Consider the following 21,593-nt stretch of genomic DNA (forward strand, 5'->3'; position numbering starts at 1 on the left):
TTTAAGGCTGAAAAGCCGACATTTCTTTATTATTTCCTCATAATTCAGGCTTTTGTTCAAACACAGAAATTACTGGTGAAACTCAGCAGGTCTGGCAGCATCTGTGAAGAAAAATCAGAGTTTTTGTTTCATGTCCAGTGAACATTTAGCAGCACTGTTGATAGCTAGGAAGTGGTAGTATTTATTACTTATGCTGATGATGAGGGATGTGAGAATGGTGGAGGAGTGAGCAGATAGGTGAAAACAAAGCCAAGAGAAAGATAGAGGTAAAAATAAAAGTGGGCAGACAAGGGGATTGTTGATAGTAAGCTAGGGAAGAAAAGAAGCTAGATATGTGATAATGGAGGCTATGAGTAGATGAAAATGAGTTGACTGCATTCAAAGTAGTGCATTTCATGACAGGACCTGGGGTGTGGGGGTAGGTAAGGGTCATGGAAGAAGGTGGTCATGCTCTAAAATTGTTAAACACAACATTGAGTCCTGAAGGCTATAGGGCCCCCAAGCAGAAGATTAGGTTTTGTTCCTTCAGCTTGAATTGAGCTTTGCTGAAGCACTGTTGCAGGCCCGAGATAAAAATATTGGCATAGGAGCAAAGTGGTGCATTGAATTTGGCAGGCACCTGAAGCAATACAATGCTTTGATTAATAGATTTAGGAAGATAAACATTGGAACAGGAGTAGGCCATTCAGCCTGTCTTGCCTTTCCCATCACTTAATATACGATCATGGCGAATCACACATTGCATTTCCTTTTACTCACTCCATATCCATTACCCTCAACAGCACTGGCAATCAAAATCAATCAATCTCTACTTTAAACATACTCGGAGACTGAACCTCCACTGCCCTCTGTGGTAAAGAATTCCAAAAGCTCACAATCCTATAAGTAAAATAACTTCTCCTCATCTTGGACTTAAGTGGCATCTCCTTTATTTTAAATTTTGCCGTCTGTTTTTTGACTCCACCCTTGTTAGTTTTTAATTTTCATTCAGGTTATTGAATGACTTTTAATTGTCTGAGTGCTGTAAAAAAAGTTTAACTCTGTAATTGAATTGATTTTGAGTGATATAAGATTGGGCTCATGCATAATTCTCAAGTTACTAATACTCCTCTGTAACTTCATCTACAATAATCAAATTCCAACTTGTTTTATATTCGAATACAGTCACTGTACACTTAATGTATATTTGTTACAGGGGATAAGAAAGGATGGGCTCCAGTTAATGCATGAGTTCAAAATATTAAAAACTGTACTTTGCAAATTGTTAGCATGTTGAAGTTTTGTGTTATGTTTTGTACATCTTTCATTTTCTTCCTATTATAGACTGCAAAGGAAAAACTGAAAGAAATATGGAAAACAATGGAATTCTTCCAAAGGATGAGACAGTCCTTGGTAGAATATTTCTGCGAAGATGAAAAGTTTAAGCTGGAGGAATATTGCACTGTTCTCAAAGGTTTCTGTGAAAAATTTTTCAAAGCAATTCAGGTAAAGCTAAGTATTTCAAATACTTTTGGGGCAAGACTTAGTTTCTGGTGCAGGCTAGGCCAGACAATATTTATCATTAACAATATTCTTGAATACAAGTTTTTTTCTGTGAACTGAGACACCCCAAGATTACATGATGGAACCCTCCAAGGTTGGCCTTATTAGAATTTGTGCTGTCAGTCGGAGGATCATACTGTATTTGCATAAATCAGGTTGTTACAAGTGCTGTAATGGGCATTTCTCCAGCACTTATGTATCAATATGAATCTATAATGTCTGTTGGAACCTCCAGCAATCCCGCCCATTCTTGAACAAGGATTTTTTTGTTTTTAAAACATGTGTCTTTGGGGATCTAGTGGATCTACAGCATCCTTGTGGAGAGTTCTAATTCTGAGCCATCACTTGACAGTAATGATCCATTTAGCTACAAGTCCCTGAAAAGTCCTGCTGAGGTCATGTACAAATTGTCTTCTCTAGGATACTGTAAACTGTATGCAAAAGAATAAAGCAAAAGGATTTAAAAGATCACACATTTAAACAAAATCATCTGCCACTAATTTATAAATAAGATACTTTGACAGTTTTCTCCTTTGGTTGTCACTTGCTTTGTAGACTGTGGATTGACATTCCACATGAGAAATGAGAAGATGCAGCAGAATGTCTTCCAATCCAACACAAAGAGGTTTAGTCCCAACAAGTTGATCTGATTGCATTGCCTTCCGGCACATTTGATGTAGAAGAAACTGGCTATGCCAGTATTTATTGCACATCTTTAACTGCTCTTGAGAATGTGATGATGATCTGCTTTCTAGAACCAAATGTAGGTAGACCAACAAAGTTGGGTTCCAGACTTTTGACTCAGTGATAGTGATTAGTGCCAACGCTGGGGACTAATTACTGTTTAATGAACAAATGATCTTCCTTTGCTACACTAGTTTTAAAATTTTAGGATCTAAACTTGTACTGTACATAAAAAGAAAGCAGACCACAGTATGATTTTCCATGAGATAAAAATTGTTGACAAAGTATATTCGTGGTCTTGTACTTAACAGTACTGATTAAATTACTTTACCTTCTTCGTACTTTATAACTTTAATAGCTGGAGCCTGGAAATCACTGGTGATATTAACAAACACATGTAGGTATGGCATTCTTCCGTACACTATTTTAAAGTAAGCATTAAAATGTCTTTTTTTTTAAATGGGGCATTGTCACTACCAACTAGATAATATAGAAGTTACATATAAGCATGCATATATACACTTAATTCAGCTTGTAGGGCCTCATCTCATTTTTAATCTATATCATTGGTGCCTGTATGCACCACAACAGCTGGCTGTTCCACCTTCCCCTCCAGAATGTCCTGCAGCCGCTCCAAGACATCCTCGGCCCTTGCAACAGGCAGGCAATATTCACAGCTACAGAAAAACCTATTTATTCCCCTTACAGTTGAATCCCCTATCACTATAGCTCTGCCACTCTTTTTCCTCCCCTCCTGTGCAGTGCCATGAACCTGGCTGCTGCCGCCTTCCCCTGGTGAGCCATCTTCCCAACAGTATCCAAAATGATATGGCTGTTTTGGAGGTTTCAAAAACTACTGTGATGAAGAGGCACAGACTGAGCCAGGGCTTCTAAGCAGTTGCCTCAACATTCATTTGTTCTCATGTCCACAACTGATCTTCTTCTAGTCTACCCGAAGATATCCCTAGCCTATCTCCCTGATGTGAAATTTGGGTTTAATTATGCCCTTTAAAATAAGGCATATTAGCCAAGATGGAAGATATCTCAACTCAAGCTATGCTTAATTAGGAGCAAAGATCTGTCCTGAATCCATGTTTTGCCAACTAGTCCTGTTCCCATATTTACAGATGAAAATCAATATATGGCAATTTATGAGCTCCAAAACTCTCAACTTTTATTGCTACAACAATCTGGACTTCTATGTGCAAAACAATTGATAATAATTATACCAAGATAAATAATTCCTGCTCACAGTATGCAGTGAAGGAAAGTTGATTTAAAGAACAATACACTCTTTCTATAGGAGCTCTAAAATGGGGCTCAGGAACTGTAGAAGAGGTATAAGCCAAGAACAGAGAAGTAAAGGCTAAGCAACATTTTCCTTGAGAGTAGTTGGAAGTTGAGATTGATGTTTTTGGTGGTAGAGAAGGAAGAGCAGATCAGGATTAAGTGAATGCCAAGGGGAAAATAAAGTGCTAGCAATGACTTTAAGTGGGAAAGGATTCCATGGAATATAAGGGATAGAGAAGAGAAACCAGGGTAACACAATAAACTAGCTGGAGAACCAGCACTAACTGGGTTTGTGGGGTGTTGGCATTAGGGGAGGTTGGGGAAACTGGGAAATAGGTTAGAACTAACATCAACTGTGGAGAGCTTGGACTTCACTATCAATTGCCTGGTTAGGAAAAAAAGAGGTCAATTTGTGCTTTGTGCTATCCAATTCTGGATATTCATTTACATTCGAACTGTACCTAGCTACTTGAATTTGAACTTAAGGTTTCCAAATTTGAAGGGCATCTGGAGCCAGTACAAAACATCAAGAAGACTGAAAGTTTCCTTGACTACACACTTAAGGTGGCGGGTCACCACACAGGCAAAAGGAGTTCAGAATAGTAGGTAGATGGTCATCTGGAATAGTAGTAAGAGACAGCAGTGCAGGAATCTTTGGAGTGACATTACTATGGCCCTTTAGTGGAATTTCAAAGTTACTAGTCTTGGGTTAACACTCAGTGCCACCCACTGAAGCGAATAAAAATAGGAAAATATTGTGGGATCGTGTTCAAATGATGACCAAAATCGGTGAGTGGTGAAAATAGCCTTTTTATTCTGCAACCGCAGTAGCACAAGTTCAAGGTGGCAATAGAATCCCGAAATACAGTTCTTACGATAGCCTCTTTACATATAGTTCTTGTAAATATTGAAATTCCATTTCTATGATGTTACTTTGTTTTATCTATAATGCACAAGTTTGAGGGGCTTCTGTCCTGGGAGACAGGGGATGGGTTAAAATATGCTAAGTGCTGACTCCTGATAGGATTAAGACTGTCTGTCTGGTCTGCTTGCATAATTAAGAGGAGTTAGTCCTTTTGTCTTTTAACATAGTAAATGTTAGTAGAAAATACTAAGCCTATATGCTCTAAACAAGTTAGAAATTGTACCTGTACATAATAAAAGAATAAAGGATATTAAACGGATTACTGCAGCTGGGTTGTGAGATTTGTTTACTGTTTGCTGGTGTGAGTTTCATTCATTTCATAAAATTTTACTTAAGCGCTGTTTGACAGTTAGTTTCTTAAAGGGATAACAGTCCAGTTAAAATGTATTTAACAGGTACATTCTTACTGGGAAAAATGTTTGGTGTTCTGTAATCTATTTATGTCTGAGCTATAGTTGATAAGGGTTGATTAATATTATAATTTTTCTGTAGTTTTGGGTAGGTCATGGAGATATGATGGCAGGGGGCTATTGTTCTGAATAGGTTAGTAGTCTTGAGATTTATTCAGAAGTAGCTTTTGATGTAAATAGGGTTGAAGGTGTGAAGGAGCAGTAATCGGTTTGGAAGTATTGCTTTAATTTTAGTCTACCTTGCAATAGAAAAATGTACTGCAAAACCACAGTTTTATTAATGAATGAATGAATGAAACCGTCTTATAATAGAGTTATGAATGAATGAAAAGGGAATGCGGTGTTCGCTTGTGAATGGTTTAGTAAAGAGACCTATAAAACACTATCTCACAATAGGGAGAACCTTTGTATGACTTCGGGCATGCTGCAGGAGGGAGGGTTTCAGATTCTTAGACCATTGGGATCAGTTTTGGGGCAGGTGGTATTTGTTCAAAAGGGATAAATTGAGCCTCTACCAGATTGATACCAAAGTTCTTGTAGTGGTTCGCTGGTGAGATTAGGAATGATTTGAAATAAATGGGGAGGATTGAGAGAGGTACTAAAATAAAGTAGAAAAAGGAATAAAGTGAATTAAAAATGAGTGTATCCATCAAGTATTAACAGTCAGCCTTGTTTCTCTATTTGTCAGGAGAATGCAACTCGTGAAATTGAGGAACTGAAGAAGCAACAAAGGGAGAAGGAAATGGAGGCGAAGCGGCACTCGGTAGCCACTTGTTCCTCTATCGAAATCGAACTTGATCAAGATGACCTGGCGATATCACTTGCTAGAAATCTACAAAGTCACAGTGTGAAGCGATGGGAGCGCAGGTCTTTTAAACCTGACTCTCTCTCTAAAGAACATTGCACAGAGAAAACATACCCTTCGGGAGGAATAATTAAGATAGAACAAGACTGTGACATAAATGATTTAAGTAGTGACTTCAGAGAAAAGGAACAGGCAAATCTTCTGCGAAAGGTGTCAGAAAAGGTTCTGAAGCAACAGCTGGGTCACTGTATTATGCAAGTAGGATATCCTATTCTAAAAGGGGCAACTATTCTCAACCAGGAAGCTGAGACTAACAAAGAAATGGTAAAACCTGCACAAGAACTTGGAGAATCTGAACAAAGTCTTCCATTTATCAAAGAATGTCCAAAGTTGAAACATACAGGTGAATGCAGAACTCCAAACAAAAGCCGAAAGTCTCCTGAAAGTTTTCCATTGAACAAGTCACATCCTAATCATTGCTCAAAATGGAATCGAGAAGAGCAGAGGGAGGAGCAAAACGCAGCCACAAAGAGGAAACAATTTCACCTATCTTCTTCAACTTCTAAAAAGACATTTGGTGGTGTAGAGACCAGAGTTGATCAGAAGGATCAATTTGCCAAGAAACCTACGGCAGAGTTAAGCAAAGGTGAAAGCGGGAACTTGATTACTAACAGAAAAAACAAACCAAGTACCAACTCCACAAAGATCCAGCCAAGTCAATGTCTGAAAGGCCAGAGAACAGCATCATCTTTACATAAAGGACATACATCTGAGAAACCTATCTCTTCCTTGCCAACTTCAATATGTAAGAATTTGATAAGTCCAGGACAAAGGAAATCTATCACATCAGGTATTAAACAAGTAACTAAAGTAAAAGAGATAAAACAGACTCCCACAGTACCTGAGCAGGTAACAAAAGTTGGGAGAAGATCCATCCAAAATCATAAAGTGAAGTGCACCTTTTCTCAATCAACATTTACTATAACATCTACAGTCACTAGCCCCAAGAGTTTAAGCAAATCAGACAGTGGGACATCGAGCTCCAGGATTCCTTATGCCAAACAATCTCTGCAATTAAAGAAACTAAACCCTGGTACAGACACTATGGTGAAGCATCAAACCGATTCGCTCATTAGCAAAGGGATGGGCCAATGCTCCAGGTCTCTAAGACTGAACAGGCAACCAGTGTGGCGATGATATTAGCAGGCAGCATATATGGTAATAATACGCTGCCGTGTTGAGACCCAACCTTATGCAGTTTCTTCTGATCAGTCCAATTATTTGGAATAACTTGTTCCACCAAAATATTTTTACTGGACATAAAGGATATTTGTGATGTTTGTCTGAGATTTTGTGCAATGTTGTTTGTTACTAGATATTATGAAGAAAAAAATAAAATAAAACAGTCATTAAAATGATTTGTTATTCAAAAGAACACAAAAAAAGGAAAGGCCTCTTTTAGAAACTGTGAACAAGTCTGTTATTCAGTTCCTTTTGCTTTGTACAAAATCAGGATTGAGTAAATATTTTTCTAATCTTAGAATAACAGATTAAATGTGTTTAAATGATTCAGCCATACGGGAAATGTTGTTTGGGTTGAGCATGTGGAAGTGAGTCTGACAGGGACTTCCTGTTTTCATTTGAAATTTTGACTCTCAGGATTCAAGTCTTGGTCTAACACCTTTATAAGCTCATAAATCTGAAATTCAGCACAACAAAGTATAAACATACCAATACTTGTTGGATCATCAAGTCTCACAGATTAAATTTGATGCAGCTTTCAGCAAAAACTGCTCTCTAATCAATATTTTGAGAGTAGCAATTTTTAATGTTGAATAATGACAGAGATGAATGCACAGCTGCTTCAAAAAACATCGAAGTGGAATTCAAAGTGGTGTTCATCCACCAAGTTTTAGCACTGAATTCACACCAGTCCACACAACAGTAACCTGTACAATCAACACATTGCTGCTACCTCTCTTTGATCACATGTTGCAGTTATAAGCTGCTATCTAGCTGTGATTGAGTTGTAGAAGAAAAACAGAAAATACAGGAAGTATGCTGCAGCTCATGCAGCATTTGTGGAGAGAAAAATAAAATTATATTTCAGGTCTGTGGCAGTTCATCAGAAAGTCAGAGCTTGAGCAGTTCTGATGGGAATTATTTATGTTGCTGTAGGCAGCAGTATATCAATGCAAAATTTAGTCATTTTAGTAAAAACGTAATAATCAAAGAAGTTCATATACTTTCACACAAGAACAATTTTGTAAAATTTTCTTTATTCCAAGAATTCACTAAGTTAACATTATGTGCTGGAATATTGGGAGGAGCAGAGAAATTAAGACGTTATGGCACATATTATGTGCTATGGAATTTTCAAGTAGAAAATATAAAAATCCTGCTGTACAGAGAATAAGATGATACTATATGTGTGAGCTGATTGAAAAGAGTCTTCCTTTTTGCTGGGATTGGAGAAAGGCTCCTTGGAAGATGGGAAAGCTCTTCGGAAGAAGGGCGCTGAAGTGACAGGGTGATTTAAATGGTATCCACGAAATGCTGACTCTTGTGTGCATAACCAAACTTATGACAGGGAAATTCAAACATCTCTAAAACCTAGAGTTTTTCAGATAGTTTTGATCTTCAAGTATGCACTTTAAAAGAATTTCAGAAAAGAATCTATATTAAGAATTAATATCTTATTATTCAAATTTAAAAATCAGTTTTTATGAATAACCTATTAATGAGTCCTGGCATTTGCTTTTATGTTTAATGAGTGTTCTATAGCTATACCTGATACCACTCAGAATGATAGCAGAGATAATCATTTGGGCAGATGTTTTTGAAGGAAAGTGGACACTTAAGGAGAAGGGGTGAAGTTTTTGGAAGAAATTATTGCTATGATTCTTATAAGGAACCATAATCCAGTCTAATTGCATTTAGCAAATCACTCCTAAATGAAGAAATTACCACCAGGATTACTTTTTGCAACTTAATCTTTAATATGAATCAGAACCAAGACAAATTATTTGATCCAATGAGCAAATGATAGTTGAAATCAAAATATAAACTTAACTTCAAATCGTTGATTGAACAAAGATACGTCCGACACAACCATAAGCTTTCCCTTTCGTATGTTCAGCATTACGTTCTATCCAGTTTTATAATATGCTTTACTTGTGCAGGATAAGTCAGGAGTCCTATCTGAAATAGCTTTCACGCCTCAATTTCACAGAACATTCATCAACAGCAGAAGACCCTTCTACAAATCCCTTCTTCCCCTGGATTTTTGATTGTCCTGATGGTGTGGGCCTTTAGCGTTCCTTTTTACCAATCAACTAATAATATGTAGGTTTGACCATTTAGACTATCGAACATAGGACATTACAGTGCAGTACAGGCCCTTCATTTATGGTAAAATATCTAGCTCTTTAGCTCTCCAAACTGTAGCCTTCAGGTTTTAGATATTTTTAGACTGAATGCTAACAATCTTTTACCTACAGCTCTTCTTTTTGTCTAGAAGCCAAAAGGATAATCAACTTCTTTCCTGTTGATACTACTTCTAAATCAAAAATCACAAGGTGACATGGACCAATATTTGTTATTGTTGAAGGAAATTAAATTGATACATTTACAATTGGTGCACACTCTTATAAGTCCTTCTTTTTTAAAAAAGCAATGAGAGATTCCACAGACACTTTTTTTCTAAGAATACCTTTTTGGAAATTTTCTGGATCAAAGGTCATTATAAATATTTAGTCAATGCTTTATTGAGGTTTATAAATTTAATCCATTATTTGTCATGAAACACTGTGAACATTTCTGAACTAAGTCATTTGCAGTAATCTGCTGCATCCTCCGAACATCCTCCTAACCCTTGTCCTACCGCAGATGACACAACCAAATGTCCTTCAGCAAAGGAATAAATAGGGTGAACAACTGTCATAGATTTTATTGAGACCGTCTTGTATTTGGAGGAGTTGACCTGTATCGCAGCTCAGCAGTCACCCCACCTCCATTCCTACAGGCCTACGGCAATGCACCATATCCTGAGTCTTAGAGGTCTGACAGCATGCCAAAGTCTCTCCTAAACGTTTCTGCAGGAGTTGGTCACCCTAAAAGCAAACATATCCTCTATTACTGTAATCAGGAATGCTATGTCTATCCTCATTTACTTCTCAACAATCTTTGACATGATTAACACACCATTATCCTCTAATGCCTCCTTTTTCTTTTCCAGTGGGTATGCCCCCAATTGGTTCCATTTTTATCTGTCCGATCTAAGCCAGAGCATCTGACTTCTCTTCGTATTCTTACAATGTTAATTCAGAGTCCCAAAGATTGATCTTTAGCCACTTAATTTCCAATGTTACATATTGGCCCTTGACAACTTAATCTTTAGACAATGATAAGTTCAACATGCACGCAGATGATAGTCAGCTGCAACAACAACACATCACTTTTCATGACCCTATCACTGCCTGCATGTTGTCAGACTGCTTCTCTATCAGAGGTGAGCTATTTTTTGCTCCAGCCTAACAAACCGAAGACTGCCCTGTTGCAAATTCACTATTTTTTTGCCACTGGTTACATCTAATCCATATTGCTTACAACTTTTGAATTGTATGCAATCCTGAGGTGAACTTTGAAACCCATACCCAATCTATGCAAAGCAATGCCCCAATCTCATCTCCATTATAATACTCTCCTACATTCCACCTTGGCCAATATGTAGATAAGACCATAAGACATAGGAGTGGAAGTAAGGCCATTCGGCCCATCGAGTCCACTCCGCCATTCAATCATGGCTGATGGGCATTTCAACTCCACTTACCAGCATTCTCCCCGTAGCCCTTAATTCCTCGTAACATCAAGAATTTATCAATCTCTGCCTTGAAGACATTTAGCGTCCTGGCCTCCACTGCACTCTGCGGCAATGAATTCCACAGGCCCACCACTCTCTCTGGCTGAAGAAATGTCTCCGCATTTCTGTTCTGAATTGACCCCCTCAAATTCTAAGGCTGTGTCCACGGGTCCTAGTCTCCTCGCCTAACGGAAACAATTTCCTAGCGTCCACCCTTTCCAAGCCATGTATTATCTTGTAAGTTTCTATTAAATCTCCCCTTAATTTTCTAAACTCCAATGAATACAATCCCAGGATCCTCAGCCGTTCCTTGTATGTTAGACCTACCATTCCAGGGACCAGGGAATCTCCGCTGGACACGCTCCAGTGCCAGTATGTCCTTCCTGAGGTGTGGGGACCAAAACTGGACACAGTACTCCAAATGGGGCCTAACCAGAGCTTTATAAAGTCTCAGTAGCATAACGGTGCTTTTATATTCCAACCCTCTTGAGATAAATGACAACATTGCATTCGCTTTCTTAATCATGGACTCAACCTGCATGTTTACCTTTAGAGAATCCTCGACGAGCACTCTCAGATCCCTTTGTACTTTGGCTTTACGAATTTTCTCACCATTTAGAAAGTAGTCTACGCTTTTATTCTTTTTTCCAAAGTGCAAGATCTCGCATTTGCTCACATTGAATTCCATCAGCCATTTCCTGACCACTCTCCCAAACTGTCTAGATCCTTCTGCAGCCTCCCCACTTCCTCAGTACTACCTGCCTGTCCACCTAACTTTGTATCATCGGCAAACTTCACTAGAATGCCCCCAGTCCCTTCATCCAGATCATTAATATATAATGTGAACAGCTGAGGCCCCAACACTGAACCCTATGGGACACCGCTTGTCACCGGCCACTACTCTGAAAAAGAACCTTTTATCCCAACTCTCTGCCTTCTGTCAGACAGCCAATCCTCAATCCATACCAGAAGCTCACCTCAAACACCATGGGCCCTCACCTTGCTCAGCAGCCTCCCGTGTGGCACCTTTTCAAAGGCCTTTTGGAAGTCTAGATAGACCACATCCATTGGGTTTCCCTGGTCTAACCTACTTGTCACCTCTTCAAAGAATTCCAACAGGTTTGTCAGACACGACCTCCCCTTACTAAATCCATGTTGACTTGTTCTAATCAGACTCTGCTCTTCCAAGAATTTAGAAACCTCATCCTTAATGATGGATTCCAGAATTTTACCAACAACCGAGGTTAAGCTAATTGGCCTATAATTTTCCATCTTTGTTTTGATCCTTTCTTGAACAATAGGGTTACAACAGCGATCTTCCAATCATCCAGGACTTTCCTTGACTCCAGTGATTTTTGAAAGATGTATTAAAAAGACTGAAATAAATAAAACTTGCTGGAAAAACGCAGCCGCTCTGGCAGCATCTGTGGACAGAAAGTGAAGTTAGTGTTTCAGGTCCAGTCACCCTTCTTCAGAACTGATGGTAGCTGGGAAAATATTGGTTTTTATGCAGAAGTTGGAGGGGAAAGAAGTAAATAATAGGTGGAGATAAAGCCCAAGGAGAGAGAAAAATAAAAAAAAACTGTTGGACGACAAAGGAATGGGTAAAGGCCAGTTTGGAAGAATGAATAACTGTTAGTGGGAACTATTTGTAGCTGACAATGTGTTCTGTGTGGTAGTAGCCGATGTGATGACAAAGCCTGGCGTGTAAGGCTTGAGGTAAGGACATGGGAGGAGGTACTCAGGCCCAAAAAATATTTAACTTAATATTGAGTCCTGAAGGCTGCAGTGCCCTCAAGCAGAAAATTAGGTGCTATTCTTCTAGCTTGAGCTGAGCTTTGTTGGAGCATTGTAGCAAGCCTTAGGCAGAGATGTTGACCAGAGAACACAGTGAGGTGTTGAAGTGGCAGGCAACTGGAAGTTCAGGGTCATTTTTGCAGTCAAAACATAGGTATTCTACAAAGAGTTCACCCAGTCTGCATTTTATTTCTCCAATATAGAGGAGACCACATTATGAGCAATGAGTAAAGTCGACTAGATTGAGTGAAGTGCAGGGAAATGCTGCTTCACCTGGAAGGTGTGTTTGTGGCCTTGGATTAAGAGGAGAGAGGAAGTAGTTGGCAGGTGTTACACCTTCTGCGATTGCAGGGGAAGGTACCATAGGGTGTGGGGATGTGTTGGGAATGAAGGAAGCTAGACAAGGATGTCTGGGAGGGAATGGCTCCTGTGGAAGACTGACCCGGGCAGGAGAGGGGAGAGGAGAGGAATATCTCGCTGCAGGTGGAGGAAATGCCAACTAATGATCCTTTGGATGTGGGCATTGGTGGGATGGCAGGATAGGGGGGACTCTATCGTTGTTGTGAGAGGGAGGATAGAGGGTAAGGCCTGAAGTGTGGGAGATGGATGAGTCCAGCTGAGGGCCCTATCAACCATGGCGCTGGGGAATCCTTGGTTGAGGAAGAAGGTGGACATTTTGGAAGCCCCCTTGTCAAAGTTGCCATCATCAGATCAGATGCGACAGAGACAGAGAACTGAGGGAATGGAATAGGGCCTTTATAGGAAGCAGGGTGTGAGGATGTATAATCAAGGTGACTGCAGGAGTCGCTGCAATTAGTGGTCAGTCTTTCCCCAGAAATTAAAACAGAGATGTTAAGGAAGGAGAGGGAGTAGTTAGAGGTGGACCAGGTGAAGGTGAGAGCAGGATGGAAATTGAAAGCAAAATAGATAAATTTTTCCAATTCTGGACGAAAGGGGGAAGCTGATGATGTCATTGATATACTGGGAAAAGAGTTGTGGTTGGGGGCCCGAGGAGGACTGGAACAAGGAATGATCCATGTACCCCATAAAGAGATAGACATAGTTGGGAACTGTACAGGTACCCTTGGCCACATGTTTGATCTGAAGAAATGTATTCAGCATCACAAATGTATTTATTTCTTTGTCACCCATTGACATGACTATTTCAAGGGTTTTCCTGATCAGCCTGGTACTCTCCACTTTAATGTAGCCCAATCTCTGCTGTTTATGTCCTCGTTCCAAATCAAAGTTCATGTTTAAATCCTTTCACAATTTAATGAAAAGCAAAATAAACTGTCAATGCTGGAAATCTGAAATAAAATAGAAAGTACTGGAAATATTCAGCGGAGAGAGAAACAGAGTTCAATGACTATAACTCATATATTTGAACCAAAATAAAATATAACTCATATTTGAATCAAAACTGTGGGCTGAATCTTATATTTTGGCAAAGAATCACAGAATTTCACGGATTGTTTCTCTCTACAAGGTTCAGTCAGATTTCTTAGTTGTCCCAAACTAATTAGCTACCTACCTTGCTCCTATAGTGACGATACCAGCCCATTATTACTTGCCATAACCAGGGAGAACTCAGCACTGCTTGGATATCCCAGAACACTCCATCAGTCCTGGTAGTGCCTCCTGGATCTGCCCTGTATGATGACTGACATTTGACCTAGACGCTGATCATAGAATCCCTATAGTCCAGAAACAGATCATTCAGCCCATCAAGACTGCACCAACCCTCTGAAGCACATCCCACCCAGCCTCAATCCTGCCAACCTTATTTCCTGGATACTTGCATTTCCCACGACTAATCCATCTAACCTACACCTGGGTACAATGGGCAATTGAACATGGCCAATCCACCTAAACTGCATATCTTTGGACTGTGGGAGGAAACCAGAGCACCCAAAAGAAACCCATGCAGTCACAAGGAGAATGTGCAAACTCCACACAGACAGACACATGAGGGTGGAATTGAACCTGGGTCACTAGCACTGTACTGCAGTAATGCTAACCAACTGAGCCACAGTGCCATCAACTCTAGAGAAGGGAAAATTGGTGCCTCACTCTGTGGAGAGTAACTTTGACATCCTGACAGCTGGGGTGACACAGAAGAGGGACATCCTCCAGGATCAGCAGTGGAGGCCTTGACACCAGACCTTGCCAGCCTGTGCTGAGATTGCTACCAGCTGAGTGCAATCTGAGTCATCTGGAGGCAATTCAGGACAGCCATGCTTTCAATTGCCTAAATTCTGAAATTCCCTTTCTAAACTTTTTCATTTCTTTAGGTCTCTTTCCTCCTTTTAAAACCAATATTAAGATTTGATTAGATTCCCTACAGTGCGGAAACAGGCCCTTCGACCTAACCAGTCCACACCAACCCTCCAAAGATTAACCCACCCAGACCCATTTCCCCTCTGACTAATCCACCTAACACTATGGGCAATTTAGCATGGCCAATTCACCTGAGTTGCACATCTTTGGACTTTGGGAGGAAACAGTATCACCCGGAGGAAACCCACGCAGACACGGGGAGAATGGGCAAACTCCACATAGACAGTTGCCTGAGGCTTGAATTAAACCTGGGACCCTGGAGCTGTGAGGCAGCAGTGCTAACCACTGAGCCACCGTGCCGCCCTATTTCCAAAGCTTTTAGTCAACTTTCTTATTTTTCCTATTTTGGTCTATTGTTTATTACACTTTTCCAAAGAACCTGGAGCTACTTTTTTATTTCAAGTACACTAAACAAATGCAAATTATTACTGCTATCTGTTTTGAAAATTCGCTTTTCCTCTCCTATGAAAGCAGCGACTCTTGCTACCCACAGCTCCACTTGCAATGAACACAGGTTAGTACTCTTTCTTTCAGTACTCTAAACTGTTATTCAAGCAACACCTCAACTTGGGTATCCAGCAAAATACCACATAATCGTGGAGGATTATTTGCATGTTGATAAGGTATGAAATGAAAGTTAATTATGCCAGATCCTTTCCCACACAAGTCTTCACTGTCATTTTGAGTTGTAAGAGATCACATTTTTTTTGTGATAATAAAGTGGAAAAGGTAATTGGATGTCACTATATAGCTGAAGTACAAGGAGAGTTTCACTACTTGGAAAAATCAAATGCTGCAGATTTTTAACTTTGCAAGGTCATGTTGTTTTTCAAAGCAGTGAGAATGGCTCCAAAATTCTGTCTGATGACAGACCTCTGATTGGTTGAGTACAGTTTTCTGCAAAGCTCGAAGTGCAAGGGGCAGCAGAGTCATTCAGCACTTACAAACTGAACACATCTTTCCTCCCCCTCTTGGTAAAACCAAAAAAGTTTAAAGTAAAGAATTTTTACAAAAATAGCCTAAGTCCACCAGATCAACTACTGAACTGTAGAAGAACCAGCTTTTACAGCAAATAAAATGCCATCATTGCTAAAAATCAAGAGGAACTGTGTGAGCTAGCCTAGTATGAGGTGGTTATGGCCTAGTGTCAATACACTATCAATTCAGAAATTCAGGTAATGTTTGGAAGGCTCAGCATAATAGATGGGGGAGTTACCCTAATAGGTTTATGGAAATTAATAAAAACTAGCCTGGCAGAGTTAACTAATATATTAGAGATGGAATTGCATGGTATTTGAAATATTTGTGACCAGCAGAAAGACAAGATATGCAGGGTGGTGACTCACTTGAGTCAGAAAGGATTTAAATACAGTTAAAAATAGTCTGAATACGATAAAGACCTTAAAAGGCTTGAACTTGAAGAAAAAAAAAGAGAGAGTGAGCAAACAGCTGAGAGAGGAAAAGGTATGAGAAACTTTTGAAAAATTTATTCATGGGATGCAGGCATTGCTGTCTGGGCCAACAGGCTATCCCTAATTGTTCAGGGGGCAGTTGAGAGTCAAACACATTGTTGAGGATCTGGAGTCAGAGGTGTGCCAGACCAGGTAAGCATGGCAGTTTCCTTCCCTAAAGGACATAAGTGAAGCAGATGGGTTTTTCCTCACAATTAACAATGGATTTGTGGTCATCATTAGACTTAGACAACTGACTCGAAGGCAGAAGGTGGTGATGGAGAGTTGCTTTTCAGACAAGGATCGGTGCTGGGTCCACTGCTTTTCATCATTTATATAAATGATTTGGATGTGAACATAGCAGGTATGGTCAGTTAGTTTTCAGATGACACCAAAAGTGGAGGTGTAGTAGACAGTGAAGAAGGTTACCTCAAACTACAAAAGGATCTTGATCAATGGGCCAATGGGCAGATGGATTGTAATTTAGATAAATGTGTTGTGCTGCATTTTGGAAAGGCAAACTAGGGTAGGACTTAAACACTTAATGGTAAGTGTTGCTGAACAAAGAGACCTTGATGTGCAGGTTCACAGTTCCCTGAAAATTGAGTCGCAGGTAGATAGGATAGTGAAGGCAACACTTAGTATGCTTGCCTTTATTGGTTAGCGCACTGAGTATAGGATTTGGGAGGTCATTTGCAGCTGTACAGGATATTGGTTAGGCCACTTTTGGAATACTGCAATTCTGGTCTCCCTGCTATAGGAGGGATGGTGTGAAACTTGAAAGGGTTCAGAAAAGATTTATGAGGATTTTGCCAAGGTTGAAGGTTTGAGCTACAGGGAGAGACTGAATAGGCTGGGGCTATTTTCCCTGCATCGTCGGACACTGTGGGATAGTCTTATAGAGGTTTATAAAATCAGGAGGGGCATGGATAGGATAAATAGGGAAGGTCTTTTCCCCGGGATGGGAGAATCTAAGACGAGAGGACATAGGTTTAAGGTGAGAGGGGAAAGATTTAAAACGGACCGAAGGGGCAACTTTATCACACAGAGAGTGGTGTGTTTTTGGAATGAATAGCCAGAGGAAGTGGCAGAGGCTGGTACAACATTTTAAAGGCATCTGGATGGTTATATGAATAGGAAGGATTTAGAGGAATATGGGCCAAGTGCTGGCAAATGAGACTATATTAATTTAGGGTATCTGGTCAGCATGGATGAGTTGGACCGAAGGGTCTGTTTCCATGCTGTATATGTCTACGACTCTAATTCCAGATTTTTTTGACATCGAACTCAAATTCTACCATCTGCTGTGGCAGTATTTGAACATAGGTTGCTAGAACATTACCTGGATCTCGAGATTAGCAGTCCTGCAATAATACCACTTGGGTATTGCTAGATTCAGGAAAGAGAAAGGGTTAGGGAGAGAGGTGAAAATTATAGAATACTGATTTATTATTATACCATTTAAAAAAGATGTTGGGGCAAGGCAATGATCTAGTGGTCTGCTCCACCCTCCACTCTGACCTATCACCTTTACCCGCACCTCCATCGTACTCTCAGCTACTTGCCCCCAGCCCCATCCCCCTCTCATTTTTGTCTCCAACCACTTGGCTCAGAGGCCTCATTCCTCGGCTCACAAGCCTCTTGCCTGAAACATTGAATTTTCTGCTCCTCGAATGCTGCCTGACCTGCCGTGCTTTTCCAGCACCCCACTCTTGACTATGATCTCCAGCATCTGCAGTCCTCACTCTCTCCTAGTGGTAACATTCTGCCTGGGTTCAAATCCCATCACGGTTGAATTCCGTAAAACCAAAATCTGGGGTTAAGAATCTGCTGATGGCGATGAAATTATTGCCGATTGTCAGGAAAACATCTAGCTCAGTTATGTCCTTCAGGGAAGAAAATCTGCAATCCTCACCTGGTCTGGCTTAATTGCGACTGCAGAACACCAAAGCAGTGTGTTTGACTCTCAACTGCTGTCTGAAATAGCCTAGCAAGCCATTCAGTTGTATCAAACCCTATGAAGTCTCAACTAAGAAATGAAACTAAAGGAACCAGCTGGCACTGACATGCACACCAGAAAAGACATTGGAGAAACAGCCCTGTCAATCCTGAAAAGTTCTCCTTACTAATATCTGGGGACGAATGCCAAAATTGGGAGACTTGTCTCACAGACTAGTCAAACAACAGCCTGATATAGTCGTACTCATGGAATCATACTTTTTAGACAATGTTTCAGATACCATCACTATCCCTGGAAAGGTCCATTCCCACCAGCAAGACAGACCCAGCAGAGGTGGTGGTTTAGTGATATACAGTTGGGAGGGTGTTGCCCTGGGAGACCTCAAAGTTAAGGGTAAAAAGTGAGGTCTGCAGATGCCGGAGATCAGAGCTGAAAATGTGTTGCTGGTTAAAGCACAGCAGGTTAGGCAGCATCCAAGGAACAGGAAATTCGACGTTTCGGGCCAGAGCCCTTCATCAGGAATGACGAAGGAACGATTCCTGATGAAGGACTCTGGCCCGAAACGTCGAATTTCCTGTTCCTTGGATACTGCCTAACCTGCTGTGCTTTAACCAGCAACACATTTTCAACTCAGACCTCAAAGTTAATCCTGGACCCATGAAGCCTCATGGATTCAGGTTAAACATGGGCAAGGAAACCTCCTGCTGGTTACCACGTACTGTACTCCCCTGCTGATTAATCAGTATTCCTCCATGTTGAACAACACTTGGAGGAAGTACTGAGGTGGCAAGGCCTCAAAATGTATTCTGATTGGGGGATTTAGGTGTCCATCGCAATGGAGGGTGCAGGAGGAAATGCCAGGAGCAGCATCAGGCTTACCTAAAAATGAGGTGTCAACCTGGTGAAGCTACAAAACAGGACTACTTGAGTGATAAACAGCATAAGCAGGAAGTGAAAGACAGAGCTAAGCAATCTCACAACAAATGGATTAGACCTAAGCCCTGCAGTCCTGCTACAGCCAGTCGGAATTGGTAGTGGATAATTAAACAATTCACTGAGGAGGAGAAGGCTCCACAAATATCTCCATCATCAATGATGGAAGAGCCTAACACATCAGTGCAAGAGATAAAGTTGAAGCATTTGCAGCAATCTTCAGCCAGAAGTGCCAAGTGTTTGATCCATCTTGGCCTCCACCAGTGGTCCCCAGCATCACAGAAACTAGTCTTCTGTAAACTTGATTCACTCCACATGATATCCACATGACTGGATAATGCAACGGCTATGGCCCATGATAATTCACCCCCTGATTCCCCAAAGCTTGTCCATCATCTAAAAGACACAAGTCAGGAATGTGATATCCAACAACACTCAAAAAATGTGACACTATCCAGGATAAAGCAAATGGTTCGGCAATAAATGGACAGTGCAGAAGCGAGAGAGAACCTGCACAGTTACTGCCTTTGCTGTTTGAATTCGTGTACCGCTGGACATCGGAGTGCATCTGGGAAAATTAACAGTGAAATTCACAACTAATTTTGGAGGAACTGTTGGGCAAACTTCACAGCACAGAATCAGATAAGTTAATTGTTGTTTAAGTCTGTCCAAGAGAAAGGCTGCAGTAGTGAGTATAGTGGATTCTTTCTTGATTTTCTGTTTTTGGAGATAAGTCTCTTGACTAAACTTAAAATATAAGCTATAGCTATTAATTTAACCTGGGGCAGTGTTTGTCGAGGAATAAGACGGTGTTATTTTTTGGGTCTGTAGATTGTGAAGGAGCAAAATGGCCTTTGCAGTGATATGTACTTCTTATCAGATGTGGGAGTTGAAAGAGAGTTTAAGGGTTACTGCAGATTATATCTACCATAAATGCTGTTGGATGCGAATCTTATCAGATTGAGTGGATCGGTTGGACAGACAGTTAGAAACTATGAGGAATTTGCAACAGCAACAGTATGTGATGGATGGCAGTTATAGTAAGGGGGGAAAGACTCAGATACAGTCACATAAATTGGTTAACTCGAGGAAGGGTGAGAGAGGTCGGCACCTAGGGTAGGAGTCTTTTGTGGATATACCCATTTCAAACAGTTATGCTGTTTTGGAAAATATAGGGGGTGATGGATTCTCAGGGGAACATAGCATGAACAGCCAAGTTCCTGGTATTGAGACTAGCTCTAATGCAACAAGGAATATGTCGGCTTCCAAGAAATCAGTTGTGTTAGGGGATTCTGTAGTCAGAGGTAGAGACAAACGTTAGTGTGGCCAGCAGAGAAAAAGCAGAATGGTGTGTTGTTTCCCTGGTGCCAGGATCAAGGATGTCTCAGAGAGGGTGCAGAATGTTTTCACATGGGAGAGGGGCCAGCAAGAGGTCATTGTCCAGACTGGAACCAACGAAATAGGAAGGGAAAAGGTTGAGATTCTGAATGGAGATTACAGAGAGTTAGGCAGGAATTTAAAAAGGAGGTCCTCAAGGGTAGTAATATCTGGATTACTCCCAGTGCTACGAGCTAGTGAGGGCAGGAATAGAAGGATAGAGCAGATGAATGCATGGCTGAGGAGCTGGTGTATGGGAGTAGGATTCACATTTTTGGATCATTGAAATCTCTTTTGGGGTAGAAGTGACCTGTATAAGAACGACGGATTGCACCTAAATTGGAAGGGGACTAATATATTGCAGGGAAATTTGCTAGAACTGCTTGGGAGGATTTAAACTAGTAAGGTGGGTGAGTGGGACCCAGGGAGATAGTGAGGAAAGAGATCGATCTGAGACGGGTACAGCTGAGAACAGAAGTGAATCAAACAGTCAGGGCAGGCAGGGACAAGGTAGGACTAATAAATTAAACTGCATTTATTTCAATGCAAAGGGCCTAACAGGGAAGGTAGATGAACTCAGGGCATGGTTAGGAACATGGGACTGGGATATAATAGCAATTACGGAAACATGGCTCAGGGATGGGCAGGACTGGCAACTTAATGTTCCAGGATACAAATGCTACAGGAAGGATAGAAGAGGAGGCAAAAGAGGAGGGGGAGTGGCATTTTTGATCAGGGATAGCATTACAGCTGTGCTGAGGGAAGATATGCCCGGAAATGCATCCAGGGAAGTTATTTGGGTGGAACTGAGAAATAAAAAAAGGATGATCACCTTATTGGGATTGTATTATAGACCCCCCAATAGTCAGAGGGAAATTGAAAAACAAACTTGTAAGGAGATCTCAGCTATCTGTAGGAATAATAGGGTAGTTATGGTAGGGGATTTTAACTTTCCAAACATCGACTGGGACTACCATAGTGTGAAAGGTTTAGATGGAGAGGAATTTCTTAAGTGTGTATAAGACAATTTTCTGATTCAGTATGTGGATGTACCTACTAGAGAAGGTACAAAACTTGACCTACTCTTGGGAAATAAGGCAGGGTAGGTGACTGAGGCGTCAGTGGGGGAGCATTTTGGGGCCAGCGACCATAATTCTATTCATTTTAAAATCGTGATGGAAAAGGATAGACCAGATCTAAAAGTTGAAGTTCTAAATT

General features: G+C 40.7%; 1 protein-coding gene across 1 annotated transcript in view; it reads left to right on the top strand.

Annotated features, from left to right (window-relative positions):
* fhdc2 (FH2 domain containing 2) overlaps positions 1-7,035 on the top strand; it is an 85,899-nt gene extending 78,864 nt beyond the window's left edge. The window contains exons 11-12 of the mRNA XM_060832290.1: positions 1,324-1,485; positions 5,540-7,035. Coding sequence (XP_060688273.1) covers positions 1,324-1,485; positions 5,540-6,853 — 1,476 coding nt within the window. The 3' untranslated portion in view covers positions 6,854-7,035. The remainder of the gene's footprint in view (positions 1-1,323; positions 1,486-5,539) is intronic.
* The last annotated feature ends 14,558 nt before the right edge of the window (positions 7,036-21,593 follow it).

This window comes from Hemiscyllium ocellatum, chromosome 11, assembly GCF_020745735.1.
Source record: "Hemiscyllium ocellatum isolate sHemOce1 chromosome 11, sHemOce1.pat.X.cur, whole genome shotgun sequence".
NCBI lineage: Eukaryota > Metazoa > Chordata > Chondrichthyes > Orectolobiformes > Hemiscylliidae > Hemiscyllium > Hemiscyllium ocellatum.